This window comes from Phyllobates terribilis, unplaced genomic scaffold (genome assembly GCF_046119375.1).
Source record: "Phyllobates terribilis strain yellow unplaced genomic scaffold, ASM4611937v1 Scaffold_9__5_contigs__length_417890890, whole genome shotgun sequence".
NCBI classification, from domain to species: Eukaryota; Metazoa; Chordata; class Amphibia; order Anura; family Dendrobatidae; genus Phyllobates; species Phyllobates terribilis.
Genome location: NW_027362769.1, coordinates 141,819,517 through 141,847,502, shown reverse-complemented (window position 1 = coordinate 141,847,502; position 27,986 = coordinate 141,819,517). Strand labels below are relative to the sequence as shown.

The 27,986-nt window shown below is 43.7% G+C and overlaps 2 protein-coding genes across 27 annotated transcripts in view; both read right to left on the bottom strand.

Moving 5' to 3' along the window:
• Positions 1 to 205: 205 nt before the first annotated feature.
• On the bottom strand, positions 206 to 22,566 carry WDSUB1 (WD repeat, sterile alpha motif and U-box domain containing 1). Its single transcript, XM_073647117.1, has 11 exons — positions 22,461 to 22,566; positions 15,258 to 15,665; positions 12,766 to 12,950; positions 11,048 to 11,140; positions 10,868 to 10,961; positions 7,912 to 7,945; positions 7,139 to 7,179; positions 6,530 to 6,636; positions 4,192 to 4,371; positions 3,452 to 3,592; positions 206 to 984 (listed from the first exon to the last, which is right to left on the bottom strand). Exons 2-11 carry the CDS (start codon positions 15,653 to 15,655, stop codon positions 806 to 808), a joined length of 1,452 nt encoding a protein of 483 aa, XP_073503218.1. The 5' UTR covers positions 15,656 to 15,665; positions 22,461 to 22,566; the 3' UTR covers positions 206 to 805.
• A 3,296-nt stretch (positions 22,567 to 25,862) lies between these two features.
• BAZ2B (bromodomain adjacent to zinc finger domain 2B) overlaps positions 25,863 to 27,986 on the bottom strand; it is a 376,347-nt gene continuing 374,223 nt past the window's right edge. For all 26 annotated transcript variants that reach the window (XM_073647090.1, XM_073647108.1, XM_073647095.1 and 23 more), the window contains one exon: positions 25,863 to 26,657. In XM_073647090.1, coding sequence (XP_073503191.1) covers positions 26,504 to 26,657 — 154 coding nt within the window. In that variant the 3' untranslated portion in view covers positions 25,863 to 26,503. The remainder of the gene's footprint in view (positions 26,658 to 27,986) is intronic.

Genomic DNA, 27,986 nt, shown 5'->3' with positions numbered 1-27,986 from the left:
GCTGAGGAGCAGAGCAACTCGCTGCAGCGAGTGGGCCCCTGACCTGCGCTGAGCTCAGTGAGTGACAGGACACCACCGCTCAGTGAGCACAACGCAGGTCAGGAGCCTGCTGGTAGCGAGTCGCTCTGCTCCTCAGCGTGTGCGGCCACCTGTCGGTCAGATGGATTACAGCGTAGAACACTGGATTTTTTTCTACTTCGGACTGGCGAGTATAAGGATTTTTTTTTTTTTTTATTCTTAATTTTACACTTTCTGGACACAGCGGGGGCAGAATACTACACTCAATATTGTCCCCTGCTGGTGCTGATCACGGGACAATGATTAGAAATGCCTTCATCACCCAACACTTGGGAACAGCACTAACTGTACACCGATTCCCAGGCGCCGGTACGTATCACACTGATGTCATCAGTGTGCAAGTGTGCGGGACGTTTTTCGGCCCGTGCTGCGGGTAAAAAATGGACAGGTCAGTGTATTTTACCTACGGTCCATGGAGACACACTGACATGTGCGCAGCTCCTAGATAATAATGGGTCTGCGTGTGTAAGAGTCTCCACTACATGTGAAAACTGTTAACACGCGTATCGGAGACCCTGACATGTGAAAGAGCCCTTATACAGAGAACATGTCTTACCACCAATACAGGAAAGTTTATGGATTAAGCAGACGCGAAAAAAACGAACCCAAAAAACAGCAACTGAAAGGCGGCTCCCCCCATATGCGCTCTGCACTGTACAGCCACATCCAGACATGGCAGATTGGTAGCAGATTTTCGGTGAGGAATGTCGCCCTTATGTAGTTCATATCAGGATGAAATAGAATTATTCTTTTCCTTTGGCCTGGCATCTAGCCAGCGGTTCAGCGCCATTTTCAATGTCCGGTTGGGTGTGAGGAGAAGGTTCTCTAAATGGAGATTGGTCATGGGACTCGTCCTCCTCGTACTTATCCAGCTTTCGATGGCGTTTCTCTCATAGGAATATCCATCTGCATTATTAAGAATAAAAACACAATTAATACAATATGGAGAATGGATTTTCCACCTAAATAGCAGAAAAGTAATGAGCTATTTAGCTAATAGGACTTATCCGAGCACATTGATGAGTAGAGGTCCCATTGTCCACATCAAAATGATTGATGGGCTGCTGTCAATCACCATTCAGAAGGTTGGGGGGCTCATAACCAGGTGTATCTCCGCAAATGACTGACATAGAACAAAGTTGGGGCTCTACTCCTATGTGTCTGGAGAAACAATGAAGTGACCCGCTGTCCCTTTGTTTTGCCGATCTGACGGCATCTTGGGGTTGGACCCCTGCCAATAGCCATGGCCAATATGGGCGCAGTATAAGTCCCTGTACATTTATTACACCGCACAGCAGCCTAGTGACACTATATGGGTGTAATTGTGCCTCTCTGAGGATGCAGTCTTACCTCTGGGGGTTCGTCATATAGTTTTTCTTTTTACATATACTTCTCCAATATGTGAGCCCCCTTGTCCATCCAAAAGCACAAAGGTGATGTGACGTCCCTGCAGCCCTGACTCCTTTCATAGATGAACCACGCTGAAAATCTGCACATTGTGTGTATTTCATCAAGAAAGTGATGTGATTCACCAAATTTTCTAAAAGCTAATTTAGCCTGTGAAAAGTCTCAGTAAATCTGGTCTATTTACATTCACAATGGACAGGATAGATGAAATATGTCAGATCGCTGTGGACACCACTACTGGGACTTGTACTGATCACTAGTACGGGGGGAGGACTTTAAAGTCCTCACTGTGGTAGGTAGAAGTGGAGCACTGATTGCGTATATGCCCGTATGTACTGACGGACTTGGTCTCATAGATCAAAAAACAGGGCACATGCTAGACTGTCACTCCAGTACTGTGGTAGTGCAGCATGGAGGAACCGGGCCTCAAGACCTTTGTTCTAGTGATGGGTGAAGCCCCTAGCAATCAGTTATCATCTATCCTGGAGTGATAAAAGAATAATTTCTGCACAAAATCCTCATGGTGGGAACTTCGCCTGAATCTCTGAGGTTATCATTAGTTAGGAGGTGACTGGTGAACTTTGGTTGCAACATGGTGACCTCCTGTGATGACATTGTGCATAAGGACACATCCTATCTCCTATATTACTGTATATTTAAGAATAATAATGCACTTTCCATCATGGCACAAGTTCTCCGAGTGTTTGATAAGAGAAAAGTAGTTTTGTTAAAATCAGCCGTCGCTGTGAGTTTGAAATTGTTTTGTGAATTTCCATCACAGATCTGTCACTGGAATAATCTAAGATGCTCTCAGAAGTCCCCGGTCGGCCGAACGCTTTCATGTGTAAATAGGAAGAACAGAAACGGGGACGTGACTTGCTAATTAATTGAAGCTGACAATCTTTTTCCTTTTACGTTTTCCTGGTTGCCTGAAAAATAAATTAACTCCTTCTGCGACCACATCAAAGTATTAGTCCTAGTACATGGACATAATCCTGAATCGAATGCCAGAACTAATTGCACACGTGGATGAGGTGCGACCCGATTCCTAAGTGGTCCTTATTCTGAAGGACAAACCTGTCGAATTTGTCCCTGACTAATCTCATGGACCGATCTGAACAGAAACATGTAAGTTTTCTTTTCCTGGAAAAAAAAAAATAAGGTTCCCCTGGGAGGCATTGTGGCTGAACCCACCAATTTTTGCAGGACTGGACGACTATCTGATGTATATGGAGGCCCCTCGATGAGCCCTGATAGATGATGTTGGGGAAGATGAGAATTGGGTAGCATGAACGTAATCACCCCACTCCAGTGTCCCCATCGAGAACACGTGGATACTCGGCCGAGCCACGGATATGAGGAGGTGTAGAGAGATGGTGATCTGCCAACAGTAAGATGTATGGGCACCTATATACCGTGACTGGTACTGATGGGGTAGATTCATCATAACTTGTGTTTTTTTTTATGCTAAATTGGCCATGGACGAACAAAGCAAGTCTGTAGCCAATCTACATGTAAATCCTCACTGCAGTCAGATTTATGGCATAAAAAAAGTTACAGATGTAGCAGGGGTTAAGCCCGCAAATTGCGCTAACATGACGTGGCTACATAGTGTGCGTAGTATGGTTTTTGATTGTCCTAGTGCAACAAATCCTCGTTTGGTGAATACTACACCTGTACGGAGCATCCTCCTCTATGGGGGGTGCTGTAATCTCTGCTGCATGTCCCTCATGTGACATGAATGTCAATCATTGATGGCGGCCCAGATGACTCCATGGTTTGGATGGTGAGAAAATAAAACGTCAGAAAAGATTTAATGGTAGCAATGAGCGAGCATATATATCGAGTTACCCGTGCATGCTCTAGTTTGGATACAGTAGCCGGCTACGTTGGCTACTCTAGCCAAACCAAAGCATGCTTGCTCATCACTTCTTAAAGGGGATGGACCAGTTATAGAGAACGTTACCGCATGCAATGACTGGATCCTTCATGATTTCACATGTGATGGGGCAGAGAAATTCCTCGGGGATGTTAGATGTCACTGCTTGCATTTTGCTCTTCAGGTCTTCAATTTTTCTCAAAATCTTATTTCTCAGCCCTAAGGACTCTGCCAAAGCAAAAAAAAAAACAATGATCAGTCACGGCTCTATGAACATAAAGTGTGCCTCTTAAAAGGGTTTTCCAGTCTGTTTAAGAAAAAAAACAAGACAACAAAAAAAACAGCGCTTTAGTCACCCTCCATGGGTCCAGTGCTGAGTCTTCCCAGCTGCTTAGAGTCTGTTATCATCTGCACCACTAACATAACATTGCCAGCGCTGTAGCAAAAAGTGAGCTCAGCGGCTCTGCCCGAGTGGAGGCACTGAGCTCACCAATTAGTCGTGCATACAAGAACAGAGACTGGGAGCAGCTGTGGAGACTCAGGGATGGGCCAAGGGAGGGTGAGTAAGGCACTTTTTTTTTTTTTTTTTTTCAAAGCATATTGCAGCCGGAGCCACAACCAGAAACATACGCCAGCCCCTGTAGTTTCTGCAACTTTTGTGGCATAAATTATGATTAATTGTTTGAGCTTGGCTCTCCTCATTTTTCTAAAAGACAAATATTGCAACACTTTTTTATGCAAAATGTTTGTGACACTTTAAACTGAAATTCTGGCAAAAAGTGATTGATTAATCAGGGCTCAGTGTTTTCAGCCGCGGGACCCCGTACCTATCTTGAGATCATGAAGGAGGGTGTCTTTGGTGAGGCCAAGTAATTCTTTTCCATCGATGTTGTTTGCGGTGAATGGCTGCTCTACCTCCGTCAGGCTCTCGTCTACAAGCCACGTCCTCACCTCCTCTTCTGTCCAGGATTCAATAGAAAGGTTGGTTTTTCTCTTCGTTTCGGCAGCTGGAACACAATATACCGAACCGTAACCTCAATGTGGAGACCATAGATTTCTTCACAACTCTTACGGGATGGGAAAGAACATCAAGAGCTACAACTGAGGGGGATTAAGCCATCAGTCATTGCCAGCTTACTGGGGCTCATTAATCTACCAGGAAACATGGACTTTTAAGTCCACAGGTCTCATCGGGCTGGGATTCCCATGTAATGGCCGCCCCAGCCAAGGTTTGTCCAAAACGCACTAAGAACTGACACAGACATTTCCCGCAGAACAGAATAGTAAGTATAATACAATTTGTAAAATGTATCAAATTGTATCTATGCAGGAAGTGGGGGCGGGCCTCGTATCGCTACAGGAAGTGGGGGCGGGCCTCGTATCGCTACAGGAAGTGGGGGCGGGCCTCGTATCGCTACAGGAAGTGGGGGGCGGGCCTCGTATCGCTACAGGAAGTGGGGGGCGGGCCTCGTATCGCTACAGGAAGTGGGGGGCGGGCCTCGTATCGCTACAGGAAGTGGGGGGCGGGCCTTGTATCGCTACAGGAAGTGGGGGCGGGCCTAGTATCGTTACAGGAAGAGGGGGCGGGCCTCGTATCGCTACAGGAAGTGGGGGCGGGCCTAGTATCGTCACAGGAAGTGGGGGCGGGCCTAGTATCGTCACAGGAAGTGGGGGCGGGCCTCGTATTGCTACAGGAAGTGGGGGCGGGCCTCGTATCGCTACAGGAAGTGGGGGCGGGCCTCGTATCGCTACAGGAAGTGGGGGCGGGCCTCGTATCGCTACAGGAAGTGGGGGCGGGCCTAGTATCGTCACAGGAAGTGGGGGCGGGCCTCGTATCGCTACAGGAAGTGGGGGCGGGCCTCGTATCGCTACAGGAAGTGGGGGCGGGCCTCGTATCGCTACAGGAAGTGGGGGCGGGCCTCGTATCGCTACAGGAAGTGGGGGCGGGCCTCGTATCGCCACAGGAAGTGGGGGCGGGCCTCGTATCGCTACAGGAAGTGGGGGCGGGCCTAGTATCGTCACAGGAAGTGGGGGCGGGCCTCGTATCGCTACAGGAAGTGGGGGCGGGCCTCGTATCGCTACAGGTAGTGGGGGCGGGCGTAGTATCGCTACAGGAAGTGGGGGCGGGCCTTGTATCGCTACAGGAAGTGGGGGCGGGCCTCGTATCGCTACAGGAAGTGGGGGCGGGCCTCGTATCGCTACAGGAAGTGGGGGCGCGCCTCGTATCGCTACAGGAAGTGGGGGCGGGCCCTGTCTCTCTACAAGAAGTAGCAGCCGGCCTTGTATCTTTGTATCTCTACAGGAAGTGGGAGCAAGTCTTTGTTTCTCTGCATTCAGGTATAACAGAGAAGTGCGCTCTCGGTTCAGGTTAGGCAAACCACCAGGTAGCAATAGATGAAATGCAAGGTGGGAAATTAAGGAAAGGCTGCTGCAGCACCTATAGTGATGCAGAGGGACCACCCACTCGTAGTGGATGGCAAGTTACAGAGCATGAAAAGGACAGTTACTGGACTTATTAGACTGGCATGTGCACCAAAAGCAGTTTTATCTTGTTGCAGGGTATCCCTATAGCCTTTGGGAGAATGCATGAATGTAACACCATACCTAGAAAATGCTGAATTTTGAAAAAAAAAATGTTGAGGATTAAAAATAACAAAAGATTTAGTGTGAGGGGGTGTGATCCACCAGAATTATAATTTATCATTTGCTCCACAAATTGCCTTATAGTACAGCGCACATCTACCCCTTCTGATAGAGGGCATGGAGTCCAAATTCTGGCACATTTTTTTAAAGGGACATCCACTTTTTTTTAATAAATTTGGCCTATTTTATTCCGAGGCAAATTGGTTTTCAACTAGTGTACAATACTTCCGTCTAAATAGATCTGCCCCATATTGTTTTTTTTATAAAGTGCACTGTTATGTAATTGATTTCTTGATCAACTACATAACAGTGCACTTTTTTTAAAAAAAAGAAAACCAATATGGGGGAGAAGTGAAAGTGAAGGGTAATCATTTCCTTGATACATTTTTTTTTATATCTTTTTTATTATGTACACCCCTTTTCACATGTAAAGCGCCATGGAATAAATGGCGCTTTAATAATAAATAATAATAATTTACTGGGAACCACACAGTGGGTTGAGCGTCGCTGGTAAGTACTTGCCTGGAGAATCACTGTTTTTTCCCAATTTCCAGATCGCTATGGTCTTGTCCATAGAACCAGTTGCCAGCAGATTTTGGTTTGGAGCGAGTGCACAGGCCGTCACATACCTGCCGAGGAAACGCCATCCTGGTTATACCACAGATGTGACACTACACCCCGATATAGAGGTTGTTATGGGTCCCAGCTATAGAGCGGCTCAAAATCAGTTGCTGTTTCACAATACAGGAATGCAAATTGCCTCTGCAGAGAGGAAGAGGACTAGAACTCCAGAGCTACCTATTAAGAGTAGCCCATCCTAGAGTTCTAGTCCTCGTCCTCTCTGAAGAGACTGTTTGCATATTTGATTTCCCAGAGGAACATTGCAAGCCTCGTCAATCTGGCATGTCATTCTCTACAAGGAGAAACATTCCCCCTTGGATCCCGGTCAATATAGGAAGACATGACACATACAGAACACTATGTGCCATTGTTTCCCTCTTGGCAGCTGAGAATATAACATACACCTAGTGCAAATTCCTGACATGACAGTAAGGCACGCCAAGGTCAGTGCTGGAGATATCCACCCTTCCTGGGCCACATACAGCATAGTAAATGCTGGAGTTTACCCACCGTTTGTGATGTGTCAGGATATGCAGGATGCAGCCAGATTTCTAAAATACAAATAAAAGTCAGTGTAATGTTTTGATTCAATAAACTTTTAGTATTGCCAGAAAACTTTGGACACAATACCAATATTTTTATATACTAAATTGGAAATTTTTTTTTTTTTTAAATACTTTTGAGAATTTTTCTAAACTTTTTTTTTTTTTTTCCGCTTATTCCCGCTAGCAAACTAGAACATGCAATGTATAATGCACCGCACTACTTCTGTATAGCAGAGCACTGTAACTATCAGGATCTTCATCAGGCTTCTGGTCGCCAAAGTGACCTATCAGGGCCCCACAACTACATTGTGATGGGAGGTAGTAGGGAGACTCATCCACCTTCTGTCTAATTGCTTAGATACTGGGGTCGGGTGGTCAAACAGCCAGGATTACAGTTATCTCCGATCTGGGCAGCTGCAGCAGGAGACCAGTTTTTTTGCACTACACATATCAAGCTTAGCTTCTGAGACCGATCTATACATCCCCTGTGACTACAGGCTCTCCTAGCAGGAAGGGGTTAAAGTAACTGTCCTTCTGCACCCAGATTTATAATGCTGGTGCCCCGCAGTGTGTATTTGTATATGCAGTGAGCTCCCCCTAGTGGCAGCTATAAACACAATGCTTATCCTTTTATCAATGCTATGCTATCTTCTGCCATAGTCTCAACAATATATCATAAAATAACGGTGAATATCCCCTTTACAGACTTTATTTAATTAATAGAAATAATTTACTTACTGCTCCATAAATAATCACTGACTTATCCACGGACCTGCATAAAAAAAAAAAAAAAAATTAAATGTTAAGCAGAAAAGGGCAGACTGCTCAACATAACCAGGTAACTAAACCTATGGGAGCTGAAAAGCATCTACATAAAACTTTAGGATGTTTGCAGTTCTTTTATTTGGATTTTTTTTTTGCAGAAACTTTTCCACATAGGACAACTAAAAGTTACAAAGAAAAATTGTTTGCTGCCCTCTAGTGGCCATATGTAAAATAACATAAAAAAATCCAAATGTTTTTGTGAATAATAAAGACTCCTTTTTTTAGGGCTGCTAAAATATGTCTGGTATTCAAGGCTAATTTCTTACCACTGTAAGTCGCACAACGGTATCCAGTAAAAAAAAAACACAAAAAAAAACAGTTTATGTCAAACAGATACATTTTTTTTTTTACAATGGGACACTGAACAACAAATGATCTGATGTGCCAGCGCTGATGTGTGTGTTCTAGGATAAGTTCCATGTGAATTTATTAATTTAAAGAACCTTTCACAGGCTAAACTGGCCACATTTTGATTTGGGCAATATTTTTTTCACTTAAACATATATACACTACTCAAAAAAATACAGGGAACACAAACAACAGAATATAACTCCAAGTAAATCAAACTTCTGTGAAATCAAACTGTCCACTTAGGAAGCAACACTGATTGACAATCAATTTCACATGCTGTTGTGCAAATGGAATAGACAATAGATGGAAATTATTGGCAATTATCAAGACACCCTCAATAAAGGAGTGGTTCTGCAGGTGGGGACCACAGACCACATCTCAGTACCAATGCTTTCTGGCTGATGTTTTGGTCACTTTTGAATGTTGGTTGTGCTTTCACACTCGTGGTAGCATGAGACGGACTCTACAACCCACAGAAGTTGCTCAGGTAGTGCAGCTCATCCAGGATGGCACATCAATGAGAGCTGTGGCAAGAAGGTTTGCTGTGTCTGTCAGCGTAGTGTCCAGAGGCTGGAGGCGCTACCAGGAGACAGGTCAGTACACCAGGAGACGTGGAGGGGGCCGTAGGAGGGCAACAACCCAGCAGCAGAACCGCTACCTCCGCCTTTGTGCAAGGAGTCACAGGAGGAGCACTGCTGAGCCCTGCAAAATGACCTCCAGCAGGCCACAAATGTGCATGTGTCTGCACAAACGGTTAGAAGCCTACGCCATGATGGTGGTATGAGGCCCGACGTCCACAGATGGGGGTTGTGCTCACAGCCCAACACCGTGCAGGACGCTTGGCATTTGCCCCAGAACACCAGGATTGGCAAAGTCACCACTGGCGCCCTGTGCTCTTCACAGATGAAAGCAGGTTCACACTGAGCACATGTGACAGAGTCTGGAGACGCCGTGGAGAGCGATCTGCTGCCTGCAACATCCTTCAGCATGACCGGTTTGGCAGTGGGTCAGTAATGGTGTGGGGAGGCATTTCTTTGGAGGGCCGCACAGCCCTCCATGTGCTCGCCAGAGGTAGCGTGACCACCATTAGGTGCTGAGATGAGATCCTCAGACCCCTTGTGAGACCATATGCTGGTGCGGTTGGCCCTGGGTTCCTCCTAATGCAGGACAATGCCAGACCTCATGTGGCTGGAGTGTGTCAGCAGTTCCTGCAAGATGAAGGCATTGAAGCTATGGACTGGCCCGCCCGTTCCCCAGACCTGAATCCGATTGAGCACATCTGTGACATCATGTCTCGCTCCATCCACCAGCGTCACGTTGCTCCACAGACTGTCCAGGAGTTGGCTGATGCTTTAGTCCAGGTCTGGGAGGAGATCCCACAGGAGACCATCCACAACCTCATCAGGAGCATGCCCAGGCATTGTAGGGAGGTCATACAGGCACGTGGAGGCCACACACAATACTGAGCCTCATCGGGAGCATGCCCAGGCATTGTAGGGAGGTCATACAGGCACGTGGAGGCCACACACAATACTGAGCCTCATTTTGACTTGTTTTACATCAAAGTTGGATCAGCCTGTAGTGTTTTTCCACTTTAATTTTGGGGGTGACTCCAAATCCAGGCCTCCATTGGTTAATAAATGTGATTTCCATTGATGATTTTTGTGTGATTTTGTTATCAGCACATTCAACTTTGTACAGAACAAAGTGTTCAATGAGAATATTTCATTCATTCAGATCTAGGATGTGTTATTTGAGTGTTCCCTTTATTTTTTTGAGCAGTGTATATTGGGCTAAAAAAATAAATAAATCATATTTTCTATTGAGTTTCATTAACAATTGTGCACAGTTTGCCTTGTATAGCTTCTGGCTGCAGAATGAGTTAACTGAGAATCCATCAGTGAGCTGGTTCTAAGTTCATATGATTTTACTACTGATCTTCTCTCAGCTGATTTATGACCACTGGGAAGTTAATTTCTCCTTTAATGTGGTTCGTGGTCATAAGTCAACTGAAAGGAGTTCAATAAATACAGATAAGAGTTAAGCCTCATTCAGATGTCCGTTTTCTGTGAATGGGGCCATTCACACGTACTCATTTTTCACTCATGTCCGATTTTGATCTAAGCTTTAGATCAAAATCGGCAATGCAAGTCTATGGAGCCATGAAAAAAAATCGGATGACATCTGAGTGCAGTTCGATTTTCACAAAGGAGAGGGTGAAGAAACTTTTTTTTCTTTCCTCCATGTACAAGAAAAACTGATGACACTCTGAGCAAAATAATCGGTACATTTTCTCGTGAGAAAATCTGAGGTCTGACTTAGGCTTTAGAAACTCTCCCTTCAGAAAGAGCTCACTGACAGATTCTTAGTTGCAGCCTTTAATGCCAAATGGTGCAAACATTTTTTAAAAAGACCTAATTTGCTAAATTATTTTTTAGCCCAGTACATGCATATAAGTAAAAAAATAAAATAAAATAACGTCCCCAAAGGTGTCCATGTCTTTTAAGAAAAATCTTACCCGGAGACCAGGGTTTCCCCGTCACTGGAGAAAGCGCAGGATAAGACTGGGGCTGCATGACCACTGAGGGTTAATTTGCATCTCATGTGAAAACCTTTATAGTAAAAAAAAAAAAAAAATAAATGATACAATGGACGCAGTTCTGCATTACACGGGGAGATCCTCCTGGATTACTATTACCTTTCTCATTTCCAAATGATATCAGCCAAATTTTGATTTCATTATCTTGACCAGAAGACGCCATCTGGAAGCACTCGGTGCCGCGTGTCGTGTCTGAATGAGAACAGAAATGTTAAAAAACGACAGGCAATATTCAAAAGAGACACCGAGCTTATACACACTGAGCCAGGCTAATATAATCCATAGCTTCAATATTTTATTCTCTCCCATCTATAAAACTGGTGCAATGAAAACATGCAGGAGCGGCCAAAAGAGTGCACATGTATGAAGCTGGAAAATATTAATGGCCATCTTCTCAAAGGGGTTGTCTGGGACTAGATATGTTTGCAGCACCACTTTCCTCCATGGGCTGTCTCTGGAATGGAAGCTAAGCTCTCTTTTTAAAGGGAATCCTTCAGCAGGTTTTTGGACAGAAGGATGATGTAGGGTCAGAGACCCTGATTCCAGCGATGTATCACTTAGTTTACTGGGTGCAGCAGTTGTGATAGAATCCCAGTTTTCTCTGCTGCAGATCTCAGGAATGCTGAGCTGTGTATAACCCCGCCCACACCTCTGATTGGCTGCCTTTTGTGTACACTGCATATTGACACAAAGCTGCCAATCAGTGGTGGGGGCGTGGCTGGATCAGGAGGCACAAGACACCTAGTCCTGGAATGATAATCTCCTGCTGATAAAACACTGATTGTAATTAAATAAAAAACACAGCCCAGTAAGTGACACACCTCTGGAATCAGTGTCTCTGCCCCTACATCATGCTGCTCTCAGATTACATAGCAAAACTTGCTGACAAATTCTATTTAAATTGAGAGTTAAAACAGTTGGATAAAAAAAAAAAAGTGTGGAAATGATTCCAGATCCATCTGCGTTGATGGTGCCAAACGATGGGACTGGAGACTTCCCTCCTGTCTGATGCAAATTTCCAAAATCTCCACCCTTGACAGAAGAATCTGCGACAAAAATCAGAGAATCAGTCAAAGAATTTTCCCTAATTTAATCTGCGTGGCTTTTCCATGCAGCCACACATGCAAGAATGAGTGCTGCAGCCGATCACTGGCAGTGGCGGTAATACCAGCATGTCAGAGAAGTTTGATGTGGAGCCAGGGCATAAACGTTTTAGGGGTATTTTAGTTGTAATGAAAAAGAAGGATGATGAGGAAGTGATACATTTGGTTGCCCAAGTGGGCAAGGAAACAACGTCCCCTTCTGACATTCCACACGGCGTCATGGGATTCTGCCGATTTCTCTTTTGGCAATGCAAGAAATGAAATATGCGGCAAATCTGTATTTCCAAAATGAAATCGGCAGAGTTCTTTGCTGTTGGTATTTTTCTGCAAAAAAAATCCAAAACAGGTAAGTCCTGTGTGCACACAGCCTAAGGGTCAGAAGGGCCGATGCTACAGTTTCCAGTCTATTTTCAGCAATCTGTAGGATTAGTCATCAATATCAGATAGGCGGGTGTCTGACACCAGGGACCCCCACCATCAGCTGTTATCTGCTCCGGCGGTCAGATGTGCGCAATATACAGTGTTGGAACAAAGCGGCTCGGTACATTGCTGAGCGGCCGCTCTCAGGTCCGACAGCCGAGCTGCCCAGTGTTGGACCCCGTCGATCTTATGTTGGCGCTCGACAACCCCTTTAATACATAGAACTTGAAACGTTTCTATTAATGTATTAATAAACTGAGATTTCCCGATCTCTGACTTTCCCTCTTTACTGACCAGTTATCGGTGTTGATGAGAAGTCGCAGCACGTCACTCCCAGGTCATGAGCCTTGTCATTGTACAGACAGCGCATGTTCTCATCCCAGGCCGTCAGGTCTCCACATGAAGAACCGGTGATAAAAATATTCCCACCAGGGGAGAAGGCACAAGCCACGAGAGAGCCATCCTTCACCAGGCCCGATCTGCAAGGGAGAAGCCACAAGGTAATATATTCAGAACTCCTGACACCAGCACGTCCTACATTATTGTTTAAAGGGAATTGGTTATCCTCCAAACTGTATATTCAGCCACTATAAGGGACTTAGCCACTATAAAACTCACACCAGTAACATACATTTTAGCAGTGTAGTTGCAGGAAGAAAAAAAAAAATCACTTTTAATCCATATGTAAATGAGGGTGAGCGCAACCTTGGTGTGGCCAATCTCTCGGTGCACCCTTGGGTGTGGCCAATCTCTCCATGCAACCAATCTCTCGGTGCACTCCTGGTGTGGCCAATCTCTCGGTGCACCCTTGGTGTGGCCAATCTCCTTATTTATTTTTTTTACTTATTGTAGGTTTTGAATATATTCTTTTACTTAATATATCCCCCAGGAGGTCATCAAAGACCTCGGGGTAACCTATACACTTTACGAGAGAACACGGCCCTGTGGTGACATTAGTCACTGCAAGACTAATCTGGATCTGGGTTGCGAGATTGCAATGCCTAATAGAAAACCTGCACTGATCATTGAGCGCTGTGTAGGCTGGAAATGAGAAGACAGAAGTGGCTTTAAATTGCTTCCATCATCTCCTTAGACCGGGTTCACACATCCTTGTTTTGCGGCTCGAGTACTGGCCATGTGTCTCCTGACCTGAACGTGACAGGCTCATAGGCATATAGTATATAAGGCTGGGCCAGGAAACCCGTGGCCGGACCATGAAATACTGATGTGTGAATCCAGCCTTAGAGACAGGCAGGTGTCCTGCTAACAAGAGGGACTCGTCAAACCCTTCCCACCAAAGCCAATTTTCATTTTTGTGCTTTTGTTTTTCTCCTCCCCTTGTTACCATAACTTTTTTTTTTTATGGGGTTATTAGTAGTTTTAAATGACACCATTCATTTTACCATACAATGTACTGGGTTTTGTTTCTGCGGCATTCATTGTGCGGTAAAAATGACTTGATAACATGCTACGTCAGGTTACGGCGATACCAAACTTGTGTAGTTTTTTTATTTTATGTTAAATGGTGAAAAAAAAGCCCAGAAATGTAAAAATAATAAATACATTTATCCTCTTCTTGCAATTTTTTGAGATCTGTAACCTTTTTTATTTTTCCGCCAATTGAACTGTACGAGGGCTTTTTTTTTTTTTTTTTTTTATGTGGCCACTTGATTTTTTTTATTTATACCATTTTGGGGTACACACAATGTTTAGATCGCAAAAAAAACCGCAATTCTGCAGTTTCCTTTTTTTTTCTTTACAGCATTTATCACATAGGTTAATTAATTTAATATTTGTCTGGAGTTTAACAGATGCAACAATACTGAACATGTTTCTTTTCATTTCTATTTTTAAAAAGGAAAAAGGTGGGAATGATTCTAAATTTTTTTTAGATTTTTTTAGTTTTTTTTTTTCGTCCCTTTAGGGGATTTGAACCAGTGATTGTTTGATCGCTTGTTAGATGTGTCACCATAATAATTATTGCAGTATATAGTTACAGTAAATCATTGTCTCCTATCTGGTTAGGATGCCAAGGAGTACCAACATAGCATCGGCTGCTAAAGAAGCCCCCTGATCAACCAGCAGGGGGCAGATAGGCGCTTGATGGTGTGCCCCTGGGATGGGCAGCGGCATTTAAAAAGTTAAAGATGGCAACCAATGGTTGCCATTTTTTTTAATTTTTAGATAAATTCATGTATTTTGGGCTAAAAAATAATTTTTGCAATTGGGTTTCATTAAAAACTGTGCACCATTTGGCGTTTACAGCCTTTTTGTTTCCCAGCACATTAAACTTTGATGTGGTCTGTGGTCATAAATCAGCTGAGAGGAACAAAAAAAACAGTTAAGAATTAGAAACTTTCCTGTCAAATCATAAGAACGAGGTCACTGAAGGATTCTCAGTTAACTCATTCTGCAGCCAGCAATAGTCAGTGAAGCTCGGAGGCTATAATGGCCAAACAATACAATTTTTTCTTTAAAGAAACCCAATTGCAAAAATAATTGATAGCCCCAAATACATGCAATTAAGCAACAACAAAATAAATAATAATAATAAAAAAAATAAAAATAAAATCGTCTCCAAGGATGAACAACCCCTTTTAACAGCAGCAATCAGAGCTAAGATTCGATTACTGCTGCTTCATCACCATAACACAGCCGGCAAGAAAATGTGGGCATCTCAGAGGTGGTACCACAAAGACTTGCCAGAACCTTTTGACCTCCAAGCTGTTTTTAGAACTCCCATAAAGTACATGACCAACATTATTTTATCCGTCTACCACACACACCTGTGAAACTTTAACAATGGGACGTTCCATAAGACCACTGAGCCGTCCGCAGACCCCGAAGCTAAATACATCGAGCTTGGTGAAAACCTGCAAACTCTGACCGGGCTGCCACTCAGCTGCTCCAAAGATGCCAAAATCTGCCCATCGCACATATTCCAGAGGATGGTTTTACCATCGGTTGAGCATGAAGCCAGGACGGTCTGATTGGGGGAGAAGCAGCAGCAGTGCACGGCGTATGTGTGTCCCCGCAGCGGCGAGAACAACACCTCCATGAAGTCCTCCAAGGAATAAACCCGGATAGTTTTATCCAAGGAACACGTAGCAAGGAGAGAGTCCGAGAAGGAACAGCCGTTTACATCGTCGATGTGATCAGCCAACGTCCGGATTAATTCCACCATTTTACCAAGTCTGGAAGAGAAGGACATGAAATTTGGTTAAAATGAAGGACGCACCTATAAAATGGATCAAAAGCAAAAAAGTTCAGCGCTTCGTCTCCTCAGCTGAAAAACGTCCTCAGTTAATTGAAAATACATCAAAACACGAAGATGGCTCCCAGCATTTATCCAACGCGTTTTTGCCTTTGGTAACACCAGGTCCGTATGTAGCTCCTGGTACTGTTCCAATGGATTGTGAGTTACATGCACTTTTCCACACATTTTGCTGCAGTGGTCAAAGGATTTGAGGCCAAATGATGTCATTCAGGGGGTCCCCCGCTCAGGACCCCCTCTATCATCTATTGTAGAGAGTCACTGACATTCTAATGGACAAAGACTGTCAGCCTGTGCCAGGTGATATTATTTCTTCCCTGCAGAGGAAATGTGCAGGTGCCAGCAGCTTCCCCTGTGATCGGTTCATCCCCCGGAGAGGGAGCGTTAAGAAAAAGAGATTCAACTCATTAGGCAAATCCCAGAGAGTCCGACGCACTAAAATCTCTCTAGACCAACATTTATCAACTCAGACTAACTTTTATACACAGTATGATGCCCCCACATTGCCTCTAATACACAGCATGATGCCCCCACATTGCCTCTAATACACAGTATGATGCCCCCACATTGCCTCTAATACACAGTATGATGCCCCCACATTGCCTCTAATACACAGTATGATGCCCCCACATTGCCTCTAATACACAGTATGATGCCCCCACATTGCCTCTAATACACAGTATGATGCCCCCACATTGCCTCTAATACACAGTATGATGCCCCCACATTGCCTCTAATACACAGTATGATGCCCCCACATTGCCTCTAATACACAGCATGATGCCCCCACATTGCCTCTAATACACAGTATGATGCCCCCACATTGCCTCTAATACACAGTATGATGCCCCCACATTGCCTCTAATACACAGTATGATGCCCCCACATTGCCTCTAATACACAGTATGATGCCCCCACATTGCCTCTAATACACAGTATGATGCCCCCACATTGCCTCTAATACACACCATGATGCCCCCACATTGCCTCTAATACACAGTATGATGCCCCCACATTGCCTCTAATACACAGTATGATGCCCCCACATTGCCTCTAATACACAGCATGATGCCCCCACATTGCCTCTAATACACAGCATGATGCCCCCACATTGCCTCTAATACACAGTATGATGCCCCCACATTGCATCTAATACACAGTATGATGCCCCCACTGTCCCACCACACAGCATGATGCCCCCACATTGCCTCTAACACACAGTATGATGCCCCCACATTGCCTCTAATACACAGTATGATGCCCCCACATTGCCTCTAATACACAGTATGATGCCCCCACTGTCCCACCACACAGCATAATGCTCTCTTCTGAGAGGTGGCTGTAACTGCACCCACAGCACTGACTGACAGCAGCTCAACATTAGACCTGGCTGTCAGTCAGTGTCGGGGGCACTCCCCTTTCCATGCTGGTTGTTGGACAAGTCCAAGAAAGTGTCTAAAATGCATAATAAATACAGCGCAAGTCATGAAAGACATTTTTGTGGTGTAAATTACTAAAGAATTCTGTCGCATTTAGCTTCATGTCTCCCCTGTTTACATTATGCGTTTCACCAAGGGGAGTACATAAAAATCAGGAGGTCCCATAGCAAAAGTTCTAATTTTCTAATTGGGCCCCCTCTCATCCCCACCCCCAAAATAAATAAATAAATAAAAATTCAGCAGGGTTAAGGAGCATAGTTACAGTCATAGAAGGACATATAATAAGAGAATAAAATAAATTAAATAAATACTCTTTTAGAGACAGGGAAAGAAACATGCGATGACATACAGTGGTGTGAAAAAGTGTTTGTCCCCTTCTCGATTTCTTATTCTTTTGCATGTTTTTACACTTAAATGTTTCAGATCACAAAACAAATTTAAATATTAGATGAAGATAACACAAGAAAACCCAAAATGCAGTTTTTACATGAAGGTGTTTATTATTAACGGAAAAAGAAATGCAAACCTACAGGGCCCTGTGTGAAAAAGTGATTGCCCCCTTAAAACATAAATTAACTGTGGTTTATCATATCTTTGGGAAGCTGAGTGCAATTTCCCTAGCCACACACAGGCCTGATTACTAACACCCCTGTTCTCAATCAAGAAATCACTTTAATATGACCTGCCTGAGAATGTGAAGTAGACCAAAAGATCCTCAAGAGCCAGACATCAGGCTGCGATCCAAAGAAATTGAGGAACAAAATAGAAACAAATTAACTGAGATTTATCAGTCTCAAAAAGATTATAAAGCCATTTATAAAGCTTTGGGACTCCAGCGACCCACAGTGAGAGCCATTATCCACAAATGCCGAAAACATGGAACAGCGGTGAACCTTCCCAGGAGTGGCCGGCCGACCTAAATTACCTGAAGAGCGCAGCGACGACTCATACAAGAGGTCACAAAAGACTCCACAAAAGCATCCAAAGAACTGCAGGCCTCACTTGCCTCAGTGAAGTTCAGTGTTCATGACTCCACCATAAGAAAGAGACTGGGCAAAAATAGCATGCATGGCAGAGCTCCAAGATGAGAACCACTGCTGAGCAAAAAGAACATAAAGGCTCCTCTCAGTTTTGCCAGAAAACATCTTGATGATCACCAAGACTTTTGGGAGAATACTCTGTGGACTGATAAGACAAAAGTTGAACTTTTTGGAAGGCGTATGTCCTATTACATCTGGTGTAGAAGTAACACAGCATTTCAGAAAAGGAACATCATACCAACAGTAAAATATGGTGGTGGTAGTGTGATGGTCTGGGGCTGTTCTGCTGCTTCAGGACCTGGAAGACTTGCTGTGGTAAATGGAACCATGAATTCTGCTGTCTACCAAAAAAATCCTGAAAGAGAATGTCCGGCCACCTATTCGTGACCTCAAGCTGAAGGGCACTTGGGTTATTCAGCAGGACAATGATCCAAAATACACCAGCAAGTCCACCTCTGAACGGCTTAAGAAAAACAAAATTAAAGGGAATCTGTTACCACCTGGCACTTATATGACCTCTAATATGGGCATACAGGTGATAGAAATGTAAATCTATACCTACCTGTATGCCTCATATTAGAGGTCTTGTTGGTGTGAAATGTGTTTTTATTCCTACAAGTTTCTGATTTGTTCCCGGCGAGTCACTGACTGCGCCTGCGCACAAGATCCCTGCTCTACAATGAACATAGACGGCAGGAAGAAGTGCGCAGGCGCGGGATCTGGCTGCAGCGACTGCACATCACAGGGCACTGTGACGTGCAGGGGAGGGCGGAAACATTATAATTCACAGAGGCGGCGGGATTTCTTGCAGGCCGCAAAATGGGAACACCTCAGAAACTTGTAGGAATAAAAAAACATTTCACAGCAACAAGACCTCTAATATGAGGCATACAGGTAGGTATAGATTTACATTTCACATTCACCTGTCCGCCCATATTAGAGGTCAGATAAGTGCCAGGGGGTGACAGAATCCCTTTAAGACTTTGGAGTGGCCTAGTCAAAGTCCTGACCTTAATCCGATTGAGATGCTGTGGCATGACCTGAACCCCTTTACCACCTTGGGTTTTTCCGTTTTTGTTTTTTTGCTCCCCTTCTTCCCAGAGCAATAACTTTTTTATTTTTCCGTCAATATGGCCATGTGAGGGCTTGGTTTTTGCGGGACAAGTTTTACTTTTGAATGACACCATTGATTTTACAATATCTTGTACTGGAAAACAGGAAAAAAAATCAAAGTGTGGTGAAATTGCAAAAAAGTTCAATTCTGCAATAGTTTTTTTTTTTGTTTTGTTTTTAACCATGTTCACTATATGGTAAAACTGACCCGCCATTATTATTCTCCAGGTCATTACGAGTTCATAGACACCAAACATGTATAGGTTCTTTTTTATTTAAAAAATTCTAAAGTTTGCCAAAAAAATTTGCCATTTTCCGAGACTCGTAACGTCTCCATTTTTTGGGATCTGGGGCCAGGTGAAGCCTTATTTTTTGCACACCGAGCTGAAGATTTTATTCATACCATTTTGGTGTAGGTACGATCTTTTGATCGTCTGTTATTGCAATGTTGCAGCGACCAAAAAAATTAAATTCTGGTGTTTTGATTTCTCTTCTTGTTACGCCGTTTACCGATCTAATTAATTATTTTTTTATATTGATAGATCAGGCGATTCTGAATGCGGTGATTAGGGGGCAATCACTTTTTCAAAACCCTATAGGTTTGGATTTCTTTTCCCTTAATAATAAAGACCTTCATTTAAAAACTGCATTCTGTGTTTACTTGTGATATCTTTGTCTAATATTTACATTTGTTTTGTGATCTGAAACATTTACGTGTGACAAACATGCAAAAGAATAAGAAATCAAGAAGGGGCAAACACTTTTTCACACCACTGTGACTACAGTCCTATGGGACCTGATCCTGAACACATTCTGTAATAATGTCCCCTTTCTTGGTCCCCAACCTGCAATAATGTCCCCCATGCCGGCCCCTATCCTATAATGATGTTCCCCTTCCTGTGGTAATGTCCCTCGATTTTGGACGCAAATTCAGCTGAAAACCGCGTGGTCTCCAAAGGCACAGTAGCTGTCGCACACTTTGCGACAACTATTGTTACACCCCATGGGAACATGTAATGCGTCACTTACACAGTAATTGTACCCCTATTGAAGTCCCAGAGTGTTCTCAACTGCTACAATATCCCTTTCATGGGCCCCCATAGAGTTTGATGCCCCCACACACAAAGTATGACACCCCCACAGTGAATTGCCACAGAATTTGTTCCACAGTACCTCCCATACACACAGTATGATGAGCCCACACATTATGATGCTGCTACAGTACTGCCACAGTGACCTCCAACAAAGTATTATGCCCCCCACAAAATATTATAGTCTCCACAGCCCCTTACACACAGTATAATGCCCCCACATCCCCCCAACGGAATATGATGGGCCTTACACATAGTATGATGCCCCCCTACACGTCAGCACAGTGCGATACCCCCACAGTATGATGGCCCCACAGCTCCCGACATACTGTATTATGACCTCCACACTCCGCCATACTGTATATCCCGCCATGCACACAGTATGATGCTTCCACAGCCCCCCAACACAATATGATGCCCCCCCACACAACAGCACAATGTGATACCCCCACAGTATGATGGCCCCCATAGCTACTGACAAACAGTATGAGGACCTCCACACTCTGCCATACTGTATGTTATCCCGCCATGCACACAGTATGATGCCCCCACAGCCCCCCAACGCAATATGATGGTGCTTACACATAGTATGATGCCCCCCCACAGTATGATGGCCCCTATAGCGCCTGATATACAGTATGATGCCCTCCCCACACGACAGCACAGTGTGATACCCCCACAGTATGATGGCCCCCATAGCTCCCGACATACAGTATGATGACTTCCACACACTGCCATACTGTATGATATCCCTCCCTGCACACAGTATGATGCCCCCACAGTTTCCCCAAGTGCTGACAACATAAATAAAAAATTACTCCCCAAGTCCTGTCCCCCCGATGCACTGCTTTGCTCTTAACACTGTGTGGACTGAGGCTCGGTGCAGTAAGCGCGATCTAGTGATGTCATCATGCCTGCTGCACTGAGCCTCAGACGCACAGTTGAATGGTGGAGCAGAGCGCTGATGGCTCCCTGCTCCGACATTGTATTCACCTGTATCTGCACGCTGAGAATGCAGATACCGCTGAAACTTAACCGCCTCGACTGACAGCGTCCTTAGCTACGCTGTAGTCTGCTGCTATTAGCGGCACTCCACCGTTTTTCACTCATAAATATCCACAAAGTAAACCACGGCAATTCACGGTAAAACCATGTGTGATTTCTGATCCATTTTTTTTACCACTGTGACTTATTTGTGTTAAAGTTACACAGCATGGAAAGTTACACAGCATGGAAAGTTAGACAGCATGGAAAGTTAGACAGCATGGACAGTTACACAGCATGGACAGTTACACAGCATGGACAGTTACACAGCATGGACAGTTACACGTACATGTGTCTTGGAATATTGCAAAAATTATTTCCACATTGCGACTGTGACTGAAAGTCGCAAATATTTCCAAATGTGTGGAAATATCACTGTCAGGATTCCTCTGTGCCGAAAGCGTGACTGCAAATATGTGATTTGCATACTTGTGGTCACATGTCAACTAGAGGTGCGCGAGGCTGACACGTCTAGTCGGAATGTGTCCAAAAGCGTGCACACTTGTAGTCACATGACCGCCGATCCTGGCAATGGCACCTTAGAGTGATTGATTCCTTGTACCCCAATGCCAGACCAGACCACCCCTTTAAATACAATGTGCAGGAAGTATTATAGAGAACACAACACAGACATAAGACACGGCCATGTGAGTCAGCTCTGAAGCACTCGTCACTATCATTTATCCATCTCATTAATTAGTGACCTCCATGTTTTGTTGCTTAGTAACAGCAGCTTCCTATGAAGAAGGTATTGGGGCTGCTCACTTCTAAGTATGGGGGGGTCGCTGAGGTAACAAACTAGAGTTCACTACCAAAACACAAGCCCTGCACAGCAAAAGGGATGATAACATCCAGAACGGAATCTTATGCAGAATAACGCGGAAATTGGATACATACAAATTAACAGAGGGGTGAATAGGCAAACGTCGCCCCCTCCCGGCTCTCAAGTGGGACAGTCCAGACCCCCAATCTACAACATAGCACTCACCCGACAGAGCGCGTCCTGACCGGCAGGGGGCGGAGCGAGCAGAGCAGCGAGAGATACAGGAGGTGACGTCACTGCCATTCCTCTCAGCGTTCAGCGCCTGATAGAGGAGTCACGTGGCTCTCCTGTGTACGTCACGTGACTGCATGTGCTGGCGGACACTGAGTACCTTTGTTTTATTCTTATATAGTTTTTCTCGGCGATTTTTTTCGCAGGTTTTTTTGTTTTACACTGTAGATATGTAGTACTGTAAGTAAGAATTGTGTTTGCACATTTAAAGGGGACGTTACCTAATATATTTTAAAGGGACCAAAAATAATGTAAGTGTATGGCAGACTTGTTCAGAAAAAAATCTGTTTCTTAAAGGGAACCCGTCGGCTCATTAATGCTGCGCAAACCTCAGTTATTGCAGATGAGTTAGAAAGTACATCAACTTTTTTTTTATCTAGCATAGACAGCACTTGTTTTCACGGACCCGTAGACTTGCACTGCCGATATTCAATCGATACTTGGATCAATATTGGACATGTTTCCGCGATTTTGTACAGTCCACACCATCCAAGGACATGTGAACAGCCCAATATGCTCTCTGTGAAAAACATGGATAGATCTTATATGCGGAAAACGGATGTCTCTTATGAGCCCTGAGAGATAGCAGCATGAAGGGTGGAGGTAATATATAGATCACAAGAATGGAGAGGGGGGGAAGTATCTACAGTCTCCTGGAGGGCAGAGTAAAAAGTCAGGTGGAAAGCACATAAAGAGGAAATAAGTGCAGGATAGAAGCTGTGCTGATATATGAGCTTGGGTCTGCTCATCCCTATTCACGTGGAAGTTTGGGTACCAGAATTGTACCCAAACTTAAACAAGAACCTGAACCCCATTGAAAACTATGAGGACCCAAACTTTTGATCTGAAAAATTCTCTCTCTCCTCCGGAACTCCAAACATTGCAACGGACTTCTGGGAGAAATCCATGTTCGGCGATTAGCACAGAACAACAACTGTCCTGTACGAACCCCGAACTTTTAAGTTCGGGTTTGCTCATCACTACTTATGAAGGCAGCAGCACTCTGGATACATGCAGACCTCACATCCAGCCTATATTACTGGGAGGGACACTCCCACAAGAGAAAAATTGAAGGTTGGATCTGGCTGAAAATTGTATATCAGGGGGTCTGGAAATGAATGAAGGCATGAAGATGGCAGACAGAGTTCAATTCTATTAATGAAAGATAATCATTGTGTCCATTGCCTTTAAGCAATCTCAGAATAAAACGCTGCAGCTGACTGTGCTGTACATGTTAAATCCTTGTAAGAATACATTTTTACAGTGATTTTCTGACGCTACTCTGGCATAATTTAAAGAAAAAAAGCAGACTGCCACATGTCAGTAATATCCAAGCTGCCACCAAAGAAGACCTCAGCAGAGGCAACAGGAGATGAAATGGCACGGCGACTTTCTTTTAACTATAGGAGATGAGCCATCAAGAATGAAAAAAGGCAGAGCGGTTCATAGGACGGTATGTTGATGCAGTAAAATGGGTTCAGCAAACGGAGGTGGAAACGTACTGATTTTTTTGGGGTTATTGGTGGACTCAACAACCTACAATATATACAGATATGATCTGATTAATCAGGGTGCAGCCGTCTGGGTTAGATCGCTATGATGTTACTCGTTGTGCCCATTTGCTGCCTCAATACAGATGCAGCATTACCGCTGCAACGTGGATACATTTTAGCATCTGTACTGTGCCTGAAAGTCCGGACCAATCATTCGTTTTATGATCCAAACGAATAGATTCATAGGGATCTATGATGCGTTGGGTAGGCGGATTCTCAGTCAGGTTAGAGCTTGCATCTAGAATAGCGACACTAAAATGTGTCCACATTAGGGTGAACTCAGACGACCGTATAAATCGGACAGAGATCGAACCGCAATGTTTGGACTGATTAGCGGCTCTCGCGACCCGAGAGTGACAGCTTTATATATTTCTGAGCAGCTGTCACGCTCGGTTCGGGAGAGTCGCCAACTAGTCCGTGTACTGCGTTCCTATCTCCGTCTGATTTATGCGGTCATCTGAGTGCATCCTTACATTGATTAAATAAAGCCTCCTTTAGACCAGAATGATTTCAGGACACATCATTTGCCAAAAATCTGTATTTTTTTACTTTGTGAAATTGCCGCTGTTCTCCTGAATTCGGTGTAGTTTTTCTTTTGTTTCTAGGCCTCTCTTTTCTCGAGATATGGTGCCTTTTCCCTCTACATATATCTGGTCTTTCTATTGAAGTGGGTGTGGTCCTCAAAACTTCTGTGGGCGTCATCTTCTTGAGGACCACGCCCACGTAGATCACAAGACTAGGTTTATATACAGGGAAGAGGAGGCCATATCTCAGTAACGGAGAGGAGCAGAAACAAGAGAAAAACATCACCGGATTCAGGAGAACAGCGGCATTTACACCAGGTTTAAAAAATGACATATTTATGGCAAATGATAGTTCCCCTTTTAGTAAGAATAAGAGTTCAAAACACAGTGAAAACACCACAGGTATTGCAAAACAGTCGTTTATTGTATCCGTGCCACACAAACTAGTGAAAAAAAACTACCCTTTTCACAACATTTTTGTTTTTAAATAAAACAACTTCAAGTACAATTGGTACAAAAAATGTCTGATCTCCTTGCCTCTGACGGGGCCACCATACCACACAGTAGATAAAACACAGTGGTTACAAATGTCTTTATTGTAATTATTATTATTATTTATCTTTTTCTTTTACGATCATCATTTCAGTGGCGAGGCGAATGACGGGAAATGTATCTATGAAAAAATACTGTGCGTAGGAAATTCGTCACACGTTTAATTTCACATGGATACAAATGATTATACTTTTTTTTTTTCAGGCCAACTTGGCTTTGAATGATATAACAAAAATGGAAAATAAAATAAAAACATAATAATAATAATTATAATAGAACAAAAAATATGAAGTAAAACAATGTTAAAAAAAAAAAAGAAACCACAATATCATATCCCCTACACCCTGTTTTTGAAGGCAGGCACTACCAATGTTAGGGAGACGCCACAGTGTTGGTAGAGGATACTGTACAAGTTATAGGTTAATACTCTCCTAACTAAAATAATAATGCTACAATCCTTCTAAAACCGACATCATAGCCGATGCCCGCAAACAATATGTACACATCATACAGATATAACAAGACGTAATATAAACAATAGTGAACAGTATATACATAGTTCTCCGTTTGTCTTCACCATCTTGAAATACAATTTATCTATATGAGTGATGCAGCAATGTATATTTATATAAATGTACTTGTAACTTTACAGTAAAGTTCCGTTTCGGTGCCGTTTCAGCACTTCCGTGTAAACAGTTTTACTTGGCTTGTTTTTTTGTTTTGTTTTTTTTTATATATTTTTTTTTATTTTGTTTTATTTTATTTTTTTTATTTATTTCTTAACATTCTTGTATTTTCAAGATTTAAAGCAATATTTTTTTATTTTTTTAATCTAGTCTTCCTTTTCACAGAAAACGAAGATTCGGTCTGTTGTTTAATCATAAATAATTCATAAAATTAAATACATTCACTAACAGTAAGCTACAAAGTAATAAAAAAATAACAAAAATAATAATAATAATAATAATATTAAACAATAAAAAATAGATATTTATTGAAAAAGGAATGGGTTACCATTTCCTCAGTACAGCTCTGGCGGATGTAGAATCAGTGCGTTTTGAAACCTTTTATTACCTATTGCACAAGGACACCCCTTTTTTTCTTTTTAGGTTTTGACTTGAGTGTACGCCCCCTGGACTACAAGCACAGTAGTAGTTGATAAAACGCACACACGCAAACACAATAGACAAAAATAAAAAAGGGTTATGGTCATCGTAGGAATGATGTCATAACCTAAGACTTGTATTGATGACGCCTCGGTCTTCCATGGTCTCGTTATCTTGTAGGTGTAGCAATCGTTCACATTGCTGGTCTTGCGGTTATCAGGATAAAGTATCGTCGAATGGTTTCAACTCATGTTGAAAATTTCTGTCCATCTCTTTTCAAAATGTATCCTCATTTTGTGTCCAGCTCTACCGATTTCAGAGTCGTCTTCGTTAAATGTTTCACAGTTGTTAAAGACTAGTCTGACGTCAAGAGCGAAAGCCTCAAAATTGGGGTAGCTGCAGAAGAATGAAATATATTATTAGCACAAGTCAAAAGGAAGTTGAAGGGGTTTTGCCAGATTTTAAACTTAAGGAGGTTGTCCGTCCTTAAAGAGGTTGTCCACTACTTTTACATTGATGACCCATCCTTAGGGTAGGTCATCAATGTCTGATCGGCCGGGGTCCGACACCTGGCACCCCCGCCAATTAGCTGTTATCGGTGACGGCGGTGGCCACCAGCCGGAAGTACTCACTTGCCGAGCTGCTCCGTCTACTTGTAGTGGCCAGGGCAGGATGCTACACATCCGCGTCCTATTCAAAACAATGGGAGGCGGATGTGTAGTACCCTGCAGTGGCCACTACAAGTAGACGGAGCAGCTAGGCAAGTGAGTACTTCCGGCTGGCGGCCACCGACACCTATAACAGCTGATCGGCAGGGTGCTGGGTGTCGGACCCCCGCCCATCATATATTAATGACCTATTCTAAAGATAGGTCATCAATGTAAAAGTAGTGGACATCTTTAAGCTAAAAGTCTGCAGTCACTTTATGTCACTGCTGACTTGTGAATCCTCACATTTCACGCACTGTGCGCTGTGAGGATTCGTCGGCCCTGAGAGTGGCAGGTGCTTGACCGCAAGTATGTGATTTGCATACATGCGGTTACGTGCTGACTAGACGTGCGCGGCCTCACTCAATGCATGTATATTGAGAGAGGCCAGACATATCTAGTCGGAATGTGGCTGGGAGTATGCATATCACATACTTGCAGCCACATGACCGCCCGCCGTAGTCACCAGAGAACCCTCACAGAGCGCACTTTGCACGATGCGAGGATTCACAAGTCTGCAGTCACTTTAATTCCAGACAACCCCTTCAAGGGCTTGAAACACTGTGGCTCATATTCATCAAGATTAGCGATATTCATGCGGGTCTTCATGAGGGGACATGTAGAAGTCAGACGCTCCTGATTCACGAATAGGCACGTGGTTCTTAATGAGCGTTTGGGAAGTGACATGTGCCTCACCACGAATCTTACTAGATTTCTGGTGTCAGGAACACCACAGATTGTCAGGAATTCAACAAGTTGTGGTGTCAGGCCCCCGTCCCAGCCCAGCTCCGTCCCATTGAAGCTAGCATAAAATCCCCAAAAGTCACAAAATGTTTGTGCAAATCCACGTTTTGCAAAAAAATTGACGACTTTTCAAAGCGATTTACGCCAAAATTCTGCTGAAATTGCATCCAATCTAAGCAAGCTCTAATTTTTGATATGGTACAGAAATGTTGCAGGTCTCTGTACCATGTGAATACACACTTACAGTTTGGGTAATTCAAATGTCTGTTTAGAG